The 17,781-nt window shown below is 39.0% G+C and overlaps 1 protein-coding gene across 1 annotated transcript; it reads right to left on the reverse strand.

The window, feature by feature from the left end:
- Nucleotides 1-2,597: 2,597 nt before the first annotated feature.
- On the reverse strand, nucleotides 2,598-17,641 carry CNIH1 (cornichon family AMPA receptor auxiliary protein 1). The gene is made up of 5 exons (XM_055538102.1): nucleotides 17,402-17,641; nucleotides 11,463-11,531; nucleotides 7,414-7,526; nucleotides 6,002-6,145; nucleotides 2,598-3,763 (listed from the first exon to the last, which is right to left on the reverse strand). The coding sequence occupies exons 1-5, from the start codon at nucleotides 17,480-17,482 to the stop codon at nucleotides 3,736-3,738; spliced, it is 435 nt and encodes a 144-aa protein (XP_055394077.1). The 5' UTR covers nucleotides 17,483-17,641; the 3' UTR covers nucleotides 2,598-3,735.
- Between the last annotated feature and the right edge of the window lie 140 nt (nucleotides 17,642-17,781).

A 17,781-nucleotide genomic window follows, 5' to 3' on the forward strand; every position in this document is an offset into this window, starting at 1 on the left:
ATCAATGCCTGCTTTGAGCAAAAGAGCTTAAATTGTGAGATTAACATTATCAATAGTTTCCTAAAACAATGACTACGTAGTTACATGAACAATGCTAGACAAGGTATCAGTATTTCTATCTGTCCCCTTTGAGAAGTGTTGTTTCAAATATTTTGGCTGTCAAAACTTCTGATGTACAATTATACAAGTGATTATCAACAAATGCACATTTGTGAGTGGTAAAAGTGAAAGTGAGTCGTGTCTGACTCTTTGTGATCCCATGGACTGTAGCCCACCAGGCTCCTCTGTCCTTGGAATTCTCCAGACAAGAATACTGGAGTGGGTTGCCATTTCCTTCTCCAGGGGATCTTCCTGACCCCGGGATCAAACCTGGGTCTCCTGCATTCAGGCATTCTTTACCAACTGAGCTTTAAGTAAGTAAATTAGATATGTACTTTTAAATATAAATCATTTTAACAGACTTGATATTATCACACTGCTGTGTGACATGGCCACACCCAAAATGAAAGCTGGCCCTCCTGCAGAGTATAAGAAAAAATCCACAAAAGTCATTCTTTGTACTATGACAGTAATATTCCATGAATGCTGTCTGTAAATATATATTGGAGGAAAAGAGACGTGTTGTAGCAAGGAAAATAATTTGCTAGTTTCAAATTGTATCTACATCTCTATTTCCTTTCTATGCAATTATCTTACATATTTTCAAAATATGTTATCTGCAGAGAGCTCTATGAACATTATTAGCATAAGTGGTCCTCAAGCCAAAAATACTGAAGAGGCTTTAAAAGACACACACTGCAAACTGCCATGCATTCTGTTGCTCTGTGCGAGACTATTACCTGGGTATCTGAACTTGACTAAAGGTCTGACCATTCATGGTATGAGGCTTTTCAAATGCTTTAGTACTATCTGATACACATCAAAAGTGGATTATCTGGTCATTTCCTGTCACTACCCTCTTCCCATGAAAAGTAATTCAAACAAATGAGTAGTTTATGTGCAGCCTGTTACCCAACTCTCCTCTACCCTGGGATGGGGGGTGGGGAGTATCAATTAAATATTGTGAAAATTATCAAATAATATTAATAAAATTCAGATTCAGGCATTCGAGAATCTACCCCTATACCTCCTTAGCACTATAGGACATATTGCCATGATACAGTATTATTACTCAATAGAATAACTGCTAAATAGACTACATTTGTTACATAATATTTTTAATACAGGGCAATCTGTATTACCAATAGCAAGTTGCTGATACAGATAAAAACCACAGTAAGTTACAGGAATGATTTCAGAGAGTTAGAAAGCTCTTAAAACACAACAGCAAAAGTAACCGTAACAAGGGAAAAAAGAATTCCTAAATAAACAGCTGTGGCTGCACAGGGTACAGTCTTGACTAAAGCTAGAAAGGATTATGAACCCAGACTATGTTTCAGCTGGACATGCAGGAATAATAGAAATATGGCTAGGACCACCCAAACCAGATTAACAGGGGAACAAATTAAATTTAGAGCAAAGAAAAGAACCACTGGCATACTGTCAAATGCAAATAGTTTCTGCTTTTTCTTGGTAAGTGACTTAATTTCTTAAAACACTGGTGAAGGTAAAGAGCAGATATTTTGAAAGCATCCAGGTACCCAATATTCTAATTATCTACATGCCTAGGACCTAACAACCTACCACTGACTGTCAATCATCCTTGAGATATCAGCTAAGGACTACATATCTAACTTTTGAAACACGTGAGGGTGGCTTCCACAAATCACCAACCAATAAACCTGGCATTAATCCTGGAGAATACTGTGAAATAATTATTAAAAGGATGTTTGTTAAAATTCAAAAAGGAATGTGGTGTTTGCTAACAGACAGGAAGGGCTCATGAAAATACTTTAACGGGAATACAAAAGTAACTACCCCAGAAAACTTATCTGAAAGTCTCTCATGATAAAAAGTTCTTGTGAATAAGAAAGAAAAATGAGTGCATGCCAGTACAATTGGGTGGATTAGAAGCTGAATGGTTGCTTATACTCAGAGTCTACAGTGCCTAACTAGGGCTCAATAAACAAGTTACTGCATGAACTAATGAACAGTCAGATCCCTTGAGGTGTGCTCCAGACTACAAACTGCAAGGTCTTTAAGCATCTCTCATTATGAAATGGTTTGACTCTCCTCACTCTCTGGTTCTATATCCTCTTCTTCAATGTATTTACTCCTATGGCCCAATCTCAAAATAGTAACCTTCTCCCAAAGGTGGGGAGGCATTTCTTCACTAGTAGAGCATAAAACTGCATCTAATTCAAGGGCTACTTAGAATAAGACTTGCACAAACACATCCATAAATCCCCTTGGTCATTATGTGGAATTTCTACATATGATTTTCTTCCTTGATCCTTTAAGAAACTTTGAACCACTTATCCTATTTTCAATTGCCTTTACTTAGCCCTCTCAAATAAACCACAAGAATGCTTATGAAAACATGCAAGCCATAAATCACCTGCCTTTCAAGCAGCAGCAAAAAAAAACCAAACACAAATGTACAACTCATTTCACCTTAAAAACCTTCTGTTTCAAAAAGGAAAAAAATACTTTAAACCTTTTAAGTTTCACAATAACTTTAATTAGAAAAATGATGATGCTATGCCATCAGTATTTATGAATCTTGTCAAGTGACAACAGACGGTAATGTACTTAACCATTTAAAAATCGTCCTTTTTAGATCCAAGCATGGTATTAAAAAACAAAAAAGTAATACTCTACTATCTTCTTAAAAAACTGACAGTGATATGTCTTTATTTGGAATAAGCAAGTTTAAGAAATAGCTATTTATAATCTTTAAAACAATGCACTGAAAATAAGTCTTAATTTCAGAGTTTTATTGTATTGCACTAAAGGAACAGCAGGATGGTTATACAATGTTCTCTCTCATTTGGTTTTGAAAATCTGAAGTACTTGCAAATTCTTAAGAATACCTTTACCACCAGATTAGAACATTTAGTAACCAATTTCTTAATAAGTAAAGTCTCACAAATTAAAACATTTAAAATAGCTTTAAATGCATTCTTCACAAGTCAGCGTATATTTTTATATCATGTTCACTTATGCTTAAGAATTAAAGCAAGTATATTACTCTGGTGGAAATACGGGGAAATCTCTCATTCATGCAATATACAGGGATAGTATTTCAAGTCCAAGGGGAAAAAATCCCACTCATTTTTGTAATGCATCCATATATAATCACCTACATGATAGATAAGGAAACCCATGAAGTTTCCCACAGGTCAGATACATATTTTCAGTTCATCAGAAGCACCTGATATCTACAGCTAATTTATAATTAAATGGCATTTCAATAAAACCAAAATGAGCCCTACAAGTTCCTATAAATGAAAGCTTCCAATGGACTAAGGACAGTCAATAATTAATGCAATCAATCATTCAAGGGATTATGGCTGTTCCTTAAGGAGTGCAAGTTCAAACCTGTCAACACCAGAGGTATCATTTTATATTAATTTTTACGTAATTCCATTTAAATTCTTTATCCAAGTATAACATATGAAAACAGTCTTTCCACAAGCAAAAAATGTGGAAACATTTAAAAAATAAGGAGTCATTTTTAAAGTAACTGATCAGATTCCATAGGCTACTCTTGGAAACAGGATCTTGCTGGATAGAATCCCTTCGTTGGTGGCTTTTTGCATGCACTTAACTGGACCAATTCTTCTAAGCGTTGTTCTAAGAGCTCACCAAAACATAGATCATGCTGAAAAGAAGAAAAAGGCTATTGTTAATTCAAACATTTCTAACTATAAAAACTAATAGCACCAAAAAGTTGAGTCTGCTTTATATAATAGTTTGTGGTATCACAACATCACAGAAAATGGTAAGACCAATGACAAGTTCATGATACGATTTTAATCTGTGTTTATAGACTTTTGCCTAAGGTACGACTAGCTCAGTACATGGGCTGAGTTGTCCCCTGTTTCCTTTCCAATTTTAGCAAGTAGAACAGCACAGCTGAAAGCTTAATGGGGGATCAGAGCTTAGAGAAGCAATCCAAAACAGCACACTGCTCCAGAGCTGTATCTAAGAATAGGAGTGAGCATCTCCAAGGGCTCACTTCATGCCAGGCCTTCTGCTAGGTCCTAGGAGGTAGGGTACGTACCATTATTATCCCCATTTTACAGACAGGAATAATCAAGGAACCTTCCCGTTAGAGAAAGGCTCTAGGCAACAGCAGCAAGTTTAAAAAAGAAAAGGAGACCAACAAGCAAAATAAAAAGCAATAACCATTTGATCCTACATGCAGGGCGAGGTGCGAGAGGCATGGTTCAAGAGCATGTGTGTCTAAATGGAAATACAAAGCAAGGAGGTGAGCAAGCTTGACAGACAATTTAAAACCAATGAATGGGACTTCCCTGGTGGCGCAGTCGATAGGAATCCGCCTGCCAGTGCAGAGGACAAGGCTTTGATCCCTAGTCCGGAAAGGTTCCACATGCCACAGAGCAACTAAGCCCATATGCCACGACTGCTGAAGCCATGCTCTAGAGCCCATGAGCCACGACTGCTGAAGCCTGCATGCCGCAACAAAGAGTAGGCCCTGCTTGCCAGGACTAGAGAAAGCCCTCACAAAGCAACTAAAACCTAGCACAGCCAAAAACACTTTTTAAATAAAACGAACAACAGAGTGCTACCATCTCCTGGCGAACATTTTCCCACACCTCTATCATTCATTCACTCATTTGCCTTCCTTCAACAAGTATGTTTTAAGTGTCTACTAAATGCCAGCACTGTTTCAGACACTTATTATAGAAACTAAAATATGAAAATTAACAAATTAAAAGGACACATGGAATTGCACTTCTCAGAACTTTTTCACTGTTTCATGTATGAACATCTGCAGACACTGATTTTTCACAAATATAACCTCTAAAGGCATTAAAATGCATTTTAAGTCCCTCTTCCACAATGGAAAATAATATGAGCAAGAAATATGACTACATGCCTACCATTTAATACCAAGCAAGTTTTCAAGTAACAAAAAGGAGAGGGAAGAGAACCTTAATTACTGCAATAATTTCATCTAATACAATCTTCTTCATATTTTGAAAATTGGGTGGAAATTTCTCTCCAAGTTGAATATATATATTAATAAAAAATGAGAGAGAGGTACTTATATAAAGAAAAATTATAACTGTATTCTGGCCCTAGTTTTATTCTAGTTTTAATAAGCAGCTGTTTTCCTCCACCTACAGTACAGCTAGAATGGTGGCTCTCAACCAGGGCGATTTTGCCCCACGGGGAGCATCTGGTAGTGTCTAGAGACATTTCTGGTTATCATCACTGGGGCAGGGGGATGCTGCTGGCATCTAGTGGATAGACGCCAGGAATGCTGCTGAACATTCTACAATGCACAGGACAGCTTCTCACAACAAATTTTGTCTTGCCCAGAATATCAACAGTGCCAAGGTCAAGAAACCCTGATCCAGAGGAATGATATGAGTCCATCTAAGTATAAAAGGATGAAAATCAGTAACTGCACCATCCTGTATAATAGAACTTTTCTTTCCTTCATGCCATACAGAGCATGCAAACCAGAAAATAAAGGGTAGAACATATAGTTTAACAAGAATGATTAAAAAAAAAAATTAAACATAATCTTGAGACAGACCCTGAGGCAAGCAAAAACTGTTTTGCAAATGCACACAGCCACATGCTCTTGCTCTGGCATGGAAAAGGAGGACTGGCCTTCACTGGCTGGCTGAGACTCTGGAAGCAGCATCCCCAGCCGTTCTCTGCCTCTGACTGCGCATCAGCTGGCTGCCTGGACAAGCACCAGTTTATTCAGTGTGCATGAGCTTGTCAGTGTGCACTGTGCCCTTACCAGTACCAGCATTCAGGACAAGAGTTATTCTTCAAGTGGGTTTGAAGGTGTTAGACCCAATGCCTGCAAATGTTTCAGGCGGCAAAGTAAAATGGCATTTTCATTTTTTAAACTTACCCATATAGGTAGTAAAAAAATGCTAGAAGATAAAAAGCTAATTTGCACCATCCTTCTTTCTGACAATATGCTAGAATATCTGCATTCATGATGGTTGTAGGATCATAGAGTCCTGGTCCACTCATCACTGGTCTACTCATATACCTGTAATAAGCACAATTGATTAGCCACTCAGAATGGAAGCTAACCTTCACGATGGACAGCAGCATTCTTCTCAAACAATACTCGTGACAATGAGAGGTGGCCCACACAGAGAAGTATACTTTTAGTTCTAGGTGGAGTTCTTTCCTTTTATCATCTTAATTTTAAAACTAGAGCCCCTAAAGGGGAAAACAGAGCAGTTAAAACAAGGCATATCTGGTCTCCTCTACACTTTCAGAAATCCAAGAGAATTACAAATAACTGTAAAAAAGGAAATACGATTTTTTTCCTTTCAACTTTCTACTTTAACATAAAGAAGCCTTCAGCAAGATGTTGCAAATGTCCACATTAACCATGCGGCTTTGTCCTTCTCTCTTCTTTTTGAAATGCATGTACATTTTTCCTGAGCCATATCAGAGCCCATTAAGTGATATCACATCACTTTACTTCTAAGTATTTCTTCCACATGTACTTCCTAAAGTCAAGGACAATAAGACTTTGCCTATCTGAAACAAAACATGTAGAAGTTATGAAATATGAATCTCTTATAAATAACCAAATTTAGAGTCATAGAGTAAACAAGGAGAAAGAAATAAAGACACACACTGTACAATCTGATTTACATGAAGTTCAGAAATGGACAAAACTAATCTAAGTGACAAAAGATCACTGGTTCTCCTGAGGAAGTTAGAGGGCAGCTGGGATGGGACACAAGGGACTCTTCTGGGGGCTGGAACTAATGTATGTCTTGATCTGGGTGGTGGTTTCACAAGTGTACACAGACATAAAAATCCACTGAGCTGTACACTTCAGATTGTGCACACATTACTGCATGTAAGATATAGCTTAATTTTTAAAAAACCCTTTAACAAATAGTAACATAAGCTCCATAAGAGGTATTAAAGCAGTATTTGTTCATCCATGTGGTTTAAAAAATAAATGCCAACTACTTTCATTTAGGGGGCTTCCCTGGTAGCTCAGTCAGTAAAGATACTGCCTGCAGTACAGAAGACCGGGTTTAATATCCCTGGGTCCGAAAGATCCCCTGAAGAAGGAAATGGCAACCCACTCCAGTCTTCTTGCCTGAAGAATCCCATGGACAGAGGAGCCTGGTGGGCTACAGTCCATGGGGTCGCAAGAGTCAGACACGGCTTAGTGACTACACCACCACCACTTTCATTTCGGTGACTAGTATGTTAAGATAATCGTATCAACCACAGTATAATTAAAATTTAATTAGGAAAAGTATTAGAAGTGTATCTCAATATTACCTCCAAATATGATATGCCAGGAGGGGCATATTGAGACCCAGTGTAAGCCACTCTGCTGCACAAAGAAACATGACACAGAAGAAAGCGTGGATGAGGTACTCTGGAAGGACAAGCTGGAAGAAAGAACACAAGCCGGTTACCATTATCAAAACACCTTGGCAGTAAATCAACTGCTAATCTGGAGAGCAGGTGGCAACTAAGTTTCCATAGTGAAAAATCACTTGTTTTCTTAGAATCAGAAATGAAAAATGCTACTGAGTTTTATTTTCATATTTAGCTTCTGACCAAAAGCAGGATTATATGCAAACTGACCAGAGGTTATAGCTTGCACTAAAACAATACGTGACTCAAAATTTAAAACCCAAATTCTTACAACAGGTTAAATTATACAAAGTTACCACCCAGATTGTTCAAACACCTATTTGCTAATCACTTAAAATAACTTAGAATATTTTTTCTTTCCACTATTTAAAAATGATAAAAATATAAAAATGAAGTATCTGATCACATGCAACATGATATAAAAAAATTCACAAGAAAAAAGCTCCCTTTAGAAGTTCACACATTAGTGTTTTTAAGCCTTTAACAGAAACCAGGGTGCTACAAATACAATATTTAACAAAACACACATTACCACGAAAGTAATTTTTCAATGGAAAGCCAACAGCCAATAATCTCAGCACAGTCGGAGAGGAAGAACACTAAAATGCACAGATGCAAACGATGTGCTTTCTGCAATGTAGGAGGGAAAAGACTGGGCTCTCAACCATGAAACTGGAATTCTCCCCGTTCCTGAGCTCCCATTCCTACACAGCTTTTCTGTTTCTTTCAGCCTGCTTTCTCCAGTGAAGTGCTACAAACACAGCAGACCGGTAGCAGCTCAAAACTCAAAAACAAAATACATCTTTTGATAGCAAGCAGTATTAAGTGAAGAAAAACTAGTCCAAGGAAAATGCTTTTTATAAATGACCAAGAGTTCATGCTTTAAATTATCTTTCTCATCCTAAAGATTTCAGTCTAATGACTCTGTTAAATATAAATACTAAAACCTTTCATTGCAAGTTTCAGCTAAAGTTTCCTACAGTAAGTCACAGCTGCAAAGCCAGTTTCTCAAATGTGTCTGTACTGTACCATCAGATCTTTCCTGAGGGAAAACTACAGCTGTAGAAATAATATAATTATATTACTTATTCAAGCCCGTTTTCTAGTACTCCCAAATTACCCTTCCCATTCAAAGCTGTAAAGCAAAGTTTTTAATTAATACTATTTTAAATAAAATTCCAGTAAAACCAATTAATCTGTACCACTAACCAGATATTTTCCACAAATTTAAGCAATATAATAATAAGATTAAACTCTGCATATATATATAAACATATAAATAATATGAACTGTTAAATCAGCATTTAGTTAAGATCAAAGTTAAACATCTGTAAGAAAACAAGAAAACATCTACAGGGAAATCTTTGAAACACAAAGACTACAACCAGGACAAACCAAGAAAAATATACATTTTACTAGGAGTTCCACTAGAGCTTCTGTTTATAATACTAGTTTAAATAACAACATTTTTCTTTACAATATAATAAGCCTATTTCAGTTCCCTAAAAACCAATTGATCTAACAATACAAACCATCATTCAAGTTTTCATTCTACACTCCCAGACTAATGTATGGGGAGAAAATGACTTTAAAAGCATGCTCCCTACTGCTTTTAAACAATCTTCTTTAATAAGACTGATAATAAAGGTCATCTGGAATTCTACCAGTTCTACTATGAAACAAATGCCACACTCCCTTCCCTTCTCCTCAAAGCAGTCCAGAAACTTGTACTATACATCTCTCATAAAGACCAGCACTCTTCATTCCTTAATAATAAAATTTCTCCATAAGTGGCACAAAATTATTCCATTTAGGAGCCAACACTTACACAAAAACTAGTATTCATAAAAAACACCTCATGCAAATGTGGCTGAAATGATAGTACTTAAACATGCAAATCATAATATTCTCTAGATAAGGTTCACATTCTAAAAAATAATTGTATTTGTCTTCCCCCATACTTTGGCAGAATTGTCAAAACAAATTTTCAATAGGGAAAACTGTCAGATGCACTGCTATTGAGCCAATTATCGGCACCCTATCCAAAACACAACTTAGGCTGATCTAGAAACTTCCTTCTGACCCACCACAGCATTTGGAGGTCCCAAGCACAAAGTGAGAATGTCTTTCTATTAAAAAAAGCTAGAAACCACAAACTGTATGTTAAAATGGAGTGAGTCCATCTTAGATTTACAGTAAATTAGGAAAACAGAAGAATTTGAACCTAAAAATCAGGCTGTCTGAGTTCCAATTCTGACTCTATGTTAGCAGTGTGACCCCGAGCAAAGTGCTCGAACCTCATTAAGCCCCAGTTTACTCTCCTTTAGAGCATGATACACCCACCTCGTAGGATTGTCATGAAAACTGAATGAAAAACTCAGGTAAAGATGTTTAGCACAGAGCCTGGCACCCAGGATGGCCCTCATCTGATTTCAGCTATTATCTTCATCATCATTTGGTTATTTGAAGTAATGAAAAGCCAATGAAAATAATAAACTATTAATAAACAACCATCAAAAGGAGAAATTTCAGTTCAACTTCTTGGTAACAAAGAGTAAGTTAAGATATTTTACAATGAACGTTACTACTTTCCAATAAGAACCCAGATTTATCTTGTATTTTATTTCGTAAAAGTAGAGAAACAGTTAATACTTTTAACTGTACCTACATCAAGTTTTACTGTATCAGTTCTTTAAAGACAAACTAGGAATGTATTCCACCATGCCTGTTTATCTAGGAAACAATGATAAAGAAGCAAATTAACTTTACAGACCCTTTCCAAATAAAATCCCTCTGGCATGCCAGTGTTCCAGTTTTACACAGCTCAAGTCTATACATGTTTTCATCTTCATTAAGTAATTTTTAAAGATGAATTAATATTCTATTTCTTGAAGACATACACACTGCTTTCTTACAAACAACCTTTCGGTTTCTGACCAGTTCAACAAAAATCAAACCTACAGTCTAAAGGAGAATCTTCCTGAATGAGCAAACTAAATGAAGTAAAAATAAACATATGGCCCCAAGCACAATGGGGCCACATTATAACTAAATCAGAAGAGCTCAGAACTTAGTGTAAGACAGTTCTGTTTTAGAAACTTAGATTGGATATACTAGAAATAACTATGTAGACATTTGTATATAAATTGTTAACCACAAAGTTCTGACAGCATGAGTCCGAGGGTAAGCATTACTCCAAAATCTCAGAGCCTAAGAACAGAGCTACCCACCTTAAAGGTTCTGAATAAACAGCAGCTGAAAGAGTAAATAAATTCCAGAACCAAAGACAAAAGTAGATATGGTATTAAAGGCTCCACCTACAGACTATCTCAGAGTAAGTCACAAAAGAATAATCTCACCTATTAAAGTCATTTCAGGTTAACCAACTTTCAAATACTGCACCTAATAATCTAATATCGAAGTGCCTATGGCTATAACATTTTTTAAAATGCATGAGCATTTAACAGCTTTCCCTACTTGACTGGGCCAGCAAGCAAACATTTGCATAAAATATGAAATTTCATGAAATCAGAAACCTCCACAGGCATATGAACAAGCACACTGAACAGAACAGTTTACAAATACAAATGCCTAGCCCTCCCCATGAAATGAATGCAGCATTAAAACATTAAACTAAAAAGCAGTACACACCTTTAATGCAATTTTGACTCTTTTAATCTTTTTGACCTTTTCAACTGTCTTTGGCCGACAATGTAAAAAGCAGATTGGAAGAATGTTAGTACGACAGCTGACAAGATCACCAGCAGATTAATAATAGTCAGAATAGTCAAGCAGGACAGGAAAAAGAATATTTTTAAAAATTCTGCCTACTTAAAAAAAGTACAAATTTATCATGCTACTGAGAATACTGGCCATTTTCAAATTATATCAAGTTAAAAGCAAAAACAGTTTAAAAATCTAGAGAAATACCCTAGATTATAACTTACAGGATTCAGGGTATTACACTGGTCTATAGGATTCTTGTAATCAGTCTTCAGCTCATCGAATGCTATAATCTAAAATAAAAATAAAATAGTTAGGATCTCTCACTTTAACAAAAAGTGGCAACAAACCTACCCCATCAAGCAACTGAATAAAGTTAATGAGGAAGTGTACTAACTTTACATGAGCCAGGTTACAGGAAACACAGTATGTGCTCATTAACAAATAACTAGAATCACATTTAAAGAACGTACATCATTATCACTAAAATGATAAATATCATCAATTTTCAATTTTTTCAATGCCTCCACTCAAGTTATTTTCTCTGCTCGAAATGGTCTTTCCCTCAGCCATAATTATTTACGGAAACTCCTCTTTATCGTCCTAAAAAACACTCTTCCTATGTCAACCCCTCCCAGTAGATTTCCCTGACTTCCTTGGGCAGAAATAACTGCATGCCCTGTCTATAATCTCCACAGAGCGCAGGGCTTTATAACGCTACCAGGCTGGCATTCCTCATACTAGGGGAGAGGATTTCAGTTCAGGTTTCTACCCTCCCCCAGACTCTGCACCCCTTCGGGTGACGCGGTTTTCATGATCTGTGCACGTCCACCTCCGTCTCAGTGTTCAGTGGGACACCAGAAATGGACTCGCATGCTTCAATTTGTTCCTATTTGTGTCCAAACACATATATTTCAAGGTCCTGCTTGGATTTGGAAATTTTAAGAAATGGCCTCAGAATAGAGGAACACCAAGATTATTAAACTTCACAGCCAGGATCACCACATACAGTGGTGCGGCTTCTGCACAGGACCAAAGGCCAGGTGGGGACACGATGCCATCGCAGGCTCCTGCTGCCAAACACCCGGGCATGGGCTTTGCACCCAGGGGTTGTTCAGGAGGGAGGACTTTTCCAGTCCTTCTGCCTCAAGGAGCATCTTATTCTAATTCACCTTAAGGCACCACACAGGACAGAATAGGCCTGTTTAAGGCCACTGCAAAAGTGATCAATCTGACCTTGTCCTCAGTATCTTCCTACCACATGCAGCTCCTTTCATTTGATCACCAAATGGAAGACTAAAGAAAGGGAAAGCCCAGGTTAAGGCCAGCTTCTCATGGGGTGCTAAGTGAAAGTTATATACGTGGTAAGGGGGGAAAAGACTCACTCTCTTAAAATACATGAATATAAATAAATAAATGGACAAATACATTTTTTTAAATCATACCATTAAAAAAACAAACAAACAAAAAAAACCATGACAAGAATCACAAATTATTCTGTTCAAGAAATAGACTCACAGACTCAAGAGAATGACCTTATGGTTGCCAGGGAGAAAGGATGGAGGGGAAAAGATAGGGAGTCTGGGATGGACAGGTACACACTGCTATATTTAAAATGGATAACAAACAAAGACCTACTGCATAGCTCAGGGAACTCTGCTCAACGTTTTGTGTCAGCCTGGATGGGAGGGGAGCTTGAGGGAGAATGAATACATGTATAAGTATGACTGAGTCCCTTTGCTGTCCACCTGAAACGACCATACACTGTTAACTTGCTATGCTGCTGCTGCTAAGTCGCTTCAGTCGTGTCCGACTCTGTGTGACCCCATAGACGGCAGCCCACCAGGCTCCCCTGTCCCTGGGATTCTCCAGGCAAGAACACTGGAGTGGGTTGCCATTTCCTTCTCCAATGCATGCAAGTGAAAAGTGAAAGTGAAGTCGCTCAGTCGTGTCCAACTCAGCGACCCCATGGACTGCAGCCTACTGCAGCCTACCAGGCTCCTCCATCCATGGGATTTTCCAGGCAAGAGTACTGGAGTGGGGTGCCATTGCCTTCTCCGTAACTTGCTATACTCCAATACAAAATAAAAAGTTTAATTAGAAAAAAATATGTCAAAGGAGGCTAAAAATGTTTCTGTCCAAACTCTGAAAAGAAATGTGGCATTAACATTTAGGGTCAATGAACACAGAATTTCAAAGCCAAAGTGCACGAAAAATCAAATTGGGGTAACACCCCACTTTGTGGTGTTCAGTGTCAAAATAAGAAGCCAAAGGCCCCAAGTTTATGGGGAAGCTATTTTAACTGCTGCCACTAATCGCCCAGGGGACAAAGAATTTAATCTGCCCTTCCTCTGGTGGGCTAGGACTACCATCTTTATATGTGAGACAGTGCTACTGAATAGTACCAAAAATCACTTAAGTCATATATTTCTACCTTTTAATATGCTGGTTTAAATCCTTAAACCTTAATCCTTAAATCCTGTTAAAATCCTTTGCTTCATAAAAAGATGAGTTTAATTTCTGGAATTTTATAAAATTCACCAACCTGGCCTAATAAAAATCCTAATGCAAACAGAAATGGAAGGAAATTAATTAAACATTAAAATGTAAGCTCCATGAAAGCAAAGGGTTTTGCTGGATTCCAGTGCCTAAAATAGTGCCTGGCACATACTTAAGTGTTCAATCAATATTTATTGAATAAAAAGAGGGGAAAGGGGAAAAAAATAGCCCTATGCTTAACATAAAGTACAGAACTCACCAAAAGGCATTTTCCTTTGAGCTTCCCTGATAGCCCAAAGAATCTGCCTGCAATGCAGGAGACCCTGGTTCAATTCCTGGGTCAGGAAGATCCTCTGGAGAAGGGATAGGCAACCCACTGCAGTATTCTTGGGCTTCCCTTGTGGCTCAGCTGGTAAAGAATCTCCTGCAATGCGGGAGACCTGGGTTTGATCCCTGGGTTGGGAAGATCCCCTGGAGAAGGGAAAGGCTACCCACTCCAGTATTCTGGCCTAGAGAATTCCATGGACTGTACAGTCCATGGGGTCGCAAAGAGTCGGACACGACTGAGTGACTTTCACTTTCAATGACCCATAACACACATACATGGTAAAAATACAAGTGTACAAGTAAAGATATTAATTTATGATGTTTTATAGATATTATTAGTCAATTATCTGATATCAGCTGTGATATACTCCCAGTGAAATGGCAACCCATTCCAGAATTCTTGCCTGGAAAATGCCATGGACTGAGGAGCCTGGTGGGCTACAGTCCATGGAGCTAAAAAGACTTGGACCCAACTTAGCGACTAAACCACCACCACAATAAGCTTTAAGACAAGGCCCATGATCACAAATACAATTACTTCCCTTTAACAAGATTCAATTTAATAGCAAAGTACGAAACTTGTGCTTAAACTTTTTTCCCACTGGACATTTTCTTCAGGTGATTTCAAAGGATCTTTTAATGAGTATGTTGCTGAATGGGTTTCTGTTTGAGTGCTATAAGCTAGAGTTGTCAAAACTCTTCTGAAGAGATTCTTAAACTAGTGATTTTCAAATCTTTTCTGACTGTGGATCTGGACAAGGATGTTCACAAAATTTTTCACAAAAGTTCAAAAACAAAAATAAATAATTTGATGCACATCTTTGGGGAATGACTTCTGCATTTTTAGCTTTCAAACAAGCCTGTGCTCCCCAACTCTGTTCTCCAAAAAGCATCAAGCACATGAATTAGGACTACACTGACAAATGTAACCATCAGCATTAAAAAATCCTCCATAGAACAGTTAACATAAAGGAGATATTTTTAATTTAATACTTTAAATTTCCAGATGAGTCTTCTCACAGATACTTAAACTACCTAAGAAACCAAATTTAAGGTTACATCGTTAACAGAAAAATTATAACTATGCCTTTATTTAGAATTTTCAATTTGTTCCCCAAGGAGGCATAATCTTCTGAACTACTAAGAAATCCCTAAGGACATAAGCTCTCCACTAATCTGAGTACAAACAAATTTTTAATTCTATAACAAAACTCTTATCTGTGCGAGCTGCGTGCTAAATCACTTCAGTCGTGTCAGACTCTCTGCGACCCTATGGACCAAAGCTCACCAGGCTCTTCTGTCCTTGGGATTCTCCAGGCAAGAATACTGCAGTGGGTTGCCGTGCCCTCCTCCAGGAGATCTTCCCAACCCAGGGATCAAGCCTGTGTCTCTTACGTCTCCTCCAGCGGGTTCTTTACCACTAGCACCACCTGGGAAAACCACATCCCCAAAAAATACCTATTTCACGCAGACACATATTCATTTAAATTATTTTTTATAAGTGCAGTTTCAGGTTTTCTTTAAGCCAAACACAATCCAGTTCAAAATGTAAGCCTCCACAGCTCTAAGAATCCTCATCAGCTCATCAGAAAACAAGTGCCCATGAAGCAGGAAGTAATTAAATCCTCAACTACAGATGGCAGGGAACCACACATTTCAGTTTTATCAGAGGCTTACTAAGGCAGAGCTAGTTTGCATCCCGAATTATCTTTATTTATTAAGGAAGAGTCAAAGTGTCCAAAATGCTCTTCAAGTTATGGGTTCCTACTGAAAAGCATTTCAAGAGAACAGTTACTTAATAGCCTACATAAGCATTGCCCACTACACAAGCAGTTGGGTTTCAAATACTTATAAACATAATCACACTCTTTAGCAAAAGGGAATTGATTTAGATTTTTTTTTTTTTTGCACACGACACTGCTGCCATTTAAATCACTCTGCTCCTCTATGTTCCATAACAAATCCTTGCTATGGACATGATGAAACCTGACAAGATTTACATAAAGTGAACCTGCCCCATAATCCAAATTAAGACCAATAATCCAAAAGGTATGGAGGGCAGAGCAAACATAAGATAAATTTTAAATGAATGCTGATTTCCAAAAGGCTGCTTCTAATCTTATGTTAGAGAAACAGGAATCCTTAAAAAATCTCTTGAAGAAGGCTTCCCTGGTGGACCAGTTGTTAATAATCTGCCTTGCAAGGCAGGAGACACCAGCTGGATCCCTGGTCCAGAGACCCCACATGCAGCAGGGCAACTAAGCCTGCGTGCCCCAACTACTGAAACCTGTAAGCCCTACAGCCCAAGCTCCAAAACAAGAGAAGACACTGCACTGAGAAGCCCACGACCACAACAAAGACCCAGGGCAGCCAAAAATAAATTTAAATTAAAAAAAAAAAAAAATCTCTTGCAGAACTATTTCAGAGAAACAAGAATCCTTAAAAATCTCTTGTAGAACTATTTCACAGAGAACTTAACTTGTTCCTTACAGAGACCAGTAAGGATGCAACATGATATGAGTAAAAGAAGGGGGGGAAATTGTCCTCGAGAAACATAAGTTTTGTGAGCATTTTCAAAATCAAATTGAAACAATCTTTACTACGTCAAGCTACTCCGAATACAGAGGTGGCAAAGAAGACTTGTCTCTGGAGAAACTGTCGGTCAAAGTATGATTTCGGGGAAAAGTTCGGATTTAAGGTCAACAAAGTAATCAATTCAACCTACATCAAAGTTCACCGGGTAACAAGAATCCGGGGAGGAAAAAGTGATTTTACTTTAAGTGCTGAAAAGCAGAGTTGGAAATTTATCTGAAGTAGGTTACAATTATCTCATTTGGGCCACACTCCTGTGAATAACCGAAAACAAAGGCAATCTGTATTAAATATTAACAATAATTAGGCAAACTTCATCACGGCTAAGCACGTAGCACGCCTCTCTGCGCCCGTGACATCCTGCAGAGTGATGCGAGACCTCGAGGATGCGGAGCCGGTTAGCTAAGCGCTATCCCGCAGGGCCCATCAGCACCGTGGCCGGCCCATCAGCACCGTGGCCGCCCCATCCGGCGCGGGAAGAGCAGCGGCGCGCGCGGCCTGCGCCGGGACACCGCGGGCGCAGCCAGCCAACCGCCCGACGCCTCGACTCCTCCTGGACCTGCAGCTCCCGACCCGGGGACGGAGGGGCGTGCAGACCCCTGGCCCCGCGGCCTGCACCGCCCCGGCCTGGCCCCATCCCCAGCGTGCCGACCTCCGAAGACCGTGGCCGCCCAGACCATGGGCCCGGGGCAACAAGAGGCTGCGCAGCCACCTCGCCCTCCTTCCCCCGGCCCCGGCTACTCACGTGCCAAATGGCGAAGAAGATGAGCGCGGCGGTGAGCAGCAGCGCCAACATATAGCAGAAGGCCGCGAACGTGAACGCCATGGCCGGGGGAAAGGGAGCAGCACTCGTGCCAGCGGAGAAAGGCCGCGCAGGGCCCTCTGGGTAAAACCATTCACTTCCCGCGGCCACAGCCCACACAGCCGCTTGCCGCCGCGGCGCCTGCCCTCCCAACGCGCCTGCGTACTGGTCCCGGTGCAAGGCGCCCTCCGGTGGCCAGATTCCGCCATGCACTTACATTGTTTGCATAGCGGATTGATTTATTTTGTTTACTCCGCTTGTTTATTCTTTGAACAGAAATGTTCATTGAGTGAGTGCCCAGTATCTTCCGAATACTGTGCTTC

The sequence above is a fragment of the Bubalus kerabau genome, chromosome 10 (assembly GCF_029407905.1).
Source record: "Bubalus kerabau isolate K-KA32 ecotype Philippines breed swamp buffalo chromosome 10, PCC_UOA_SB_1v2, whole genome shotgun sequence".
Classification (NCBI taxonomy): domain Eukaryota; kingdom Metazoa; phylum Chordata; class Mammalia; order Artiodactyla; family Bovidae; genus Bubalus; species Bubalus kerabau.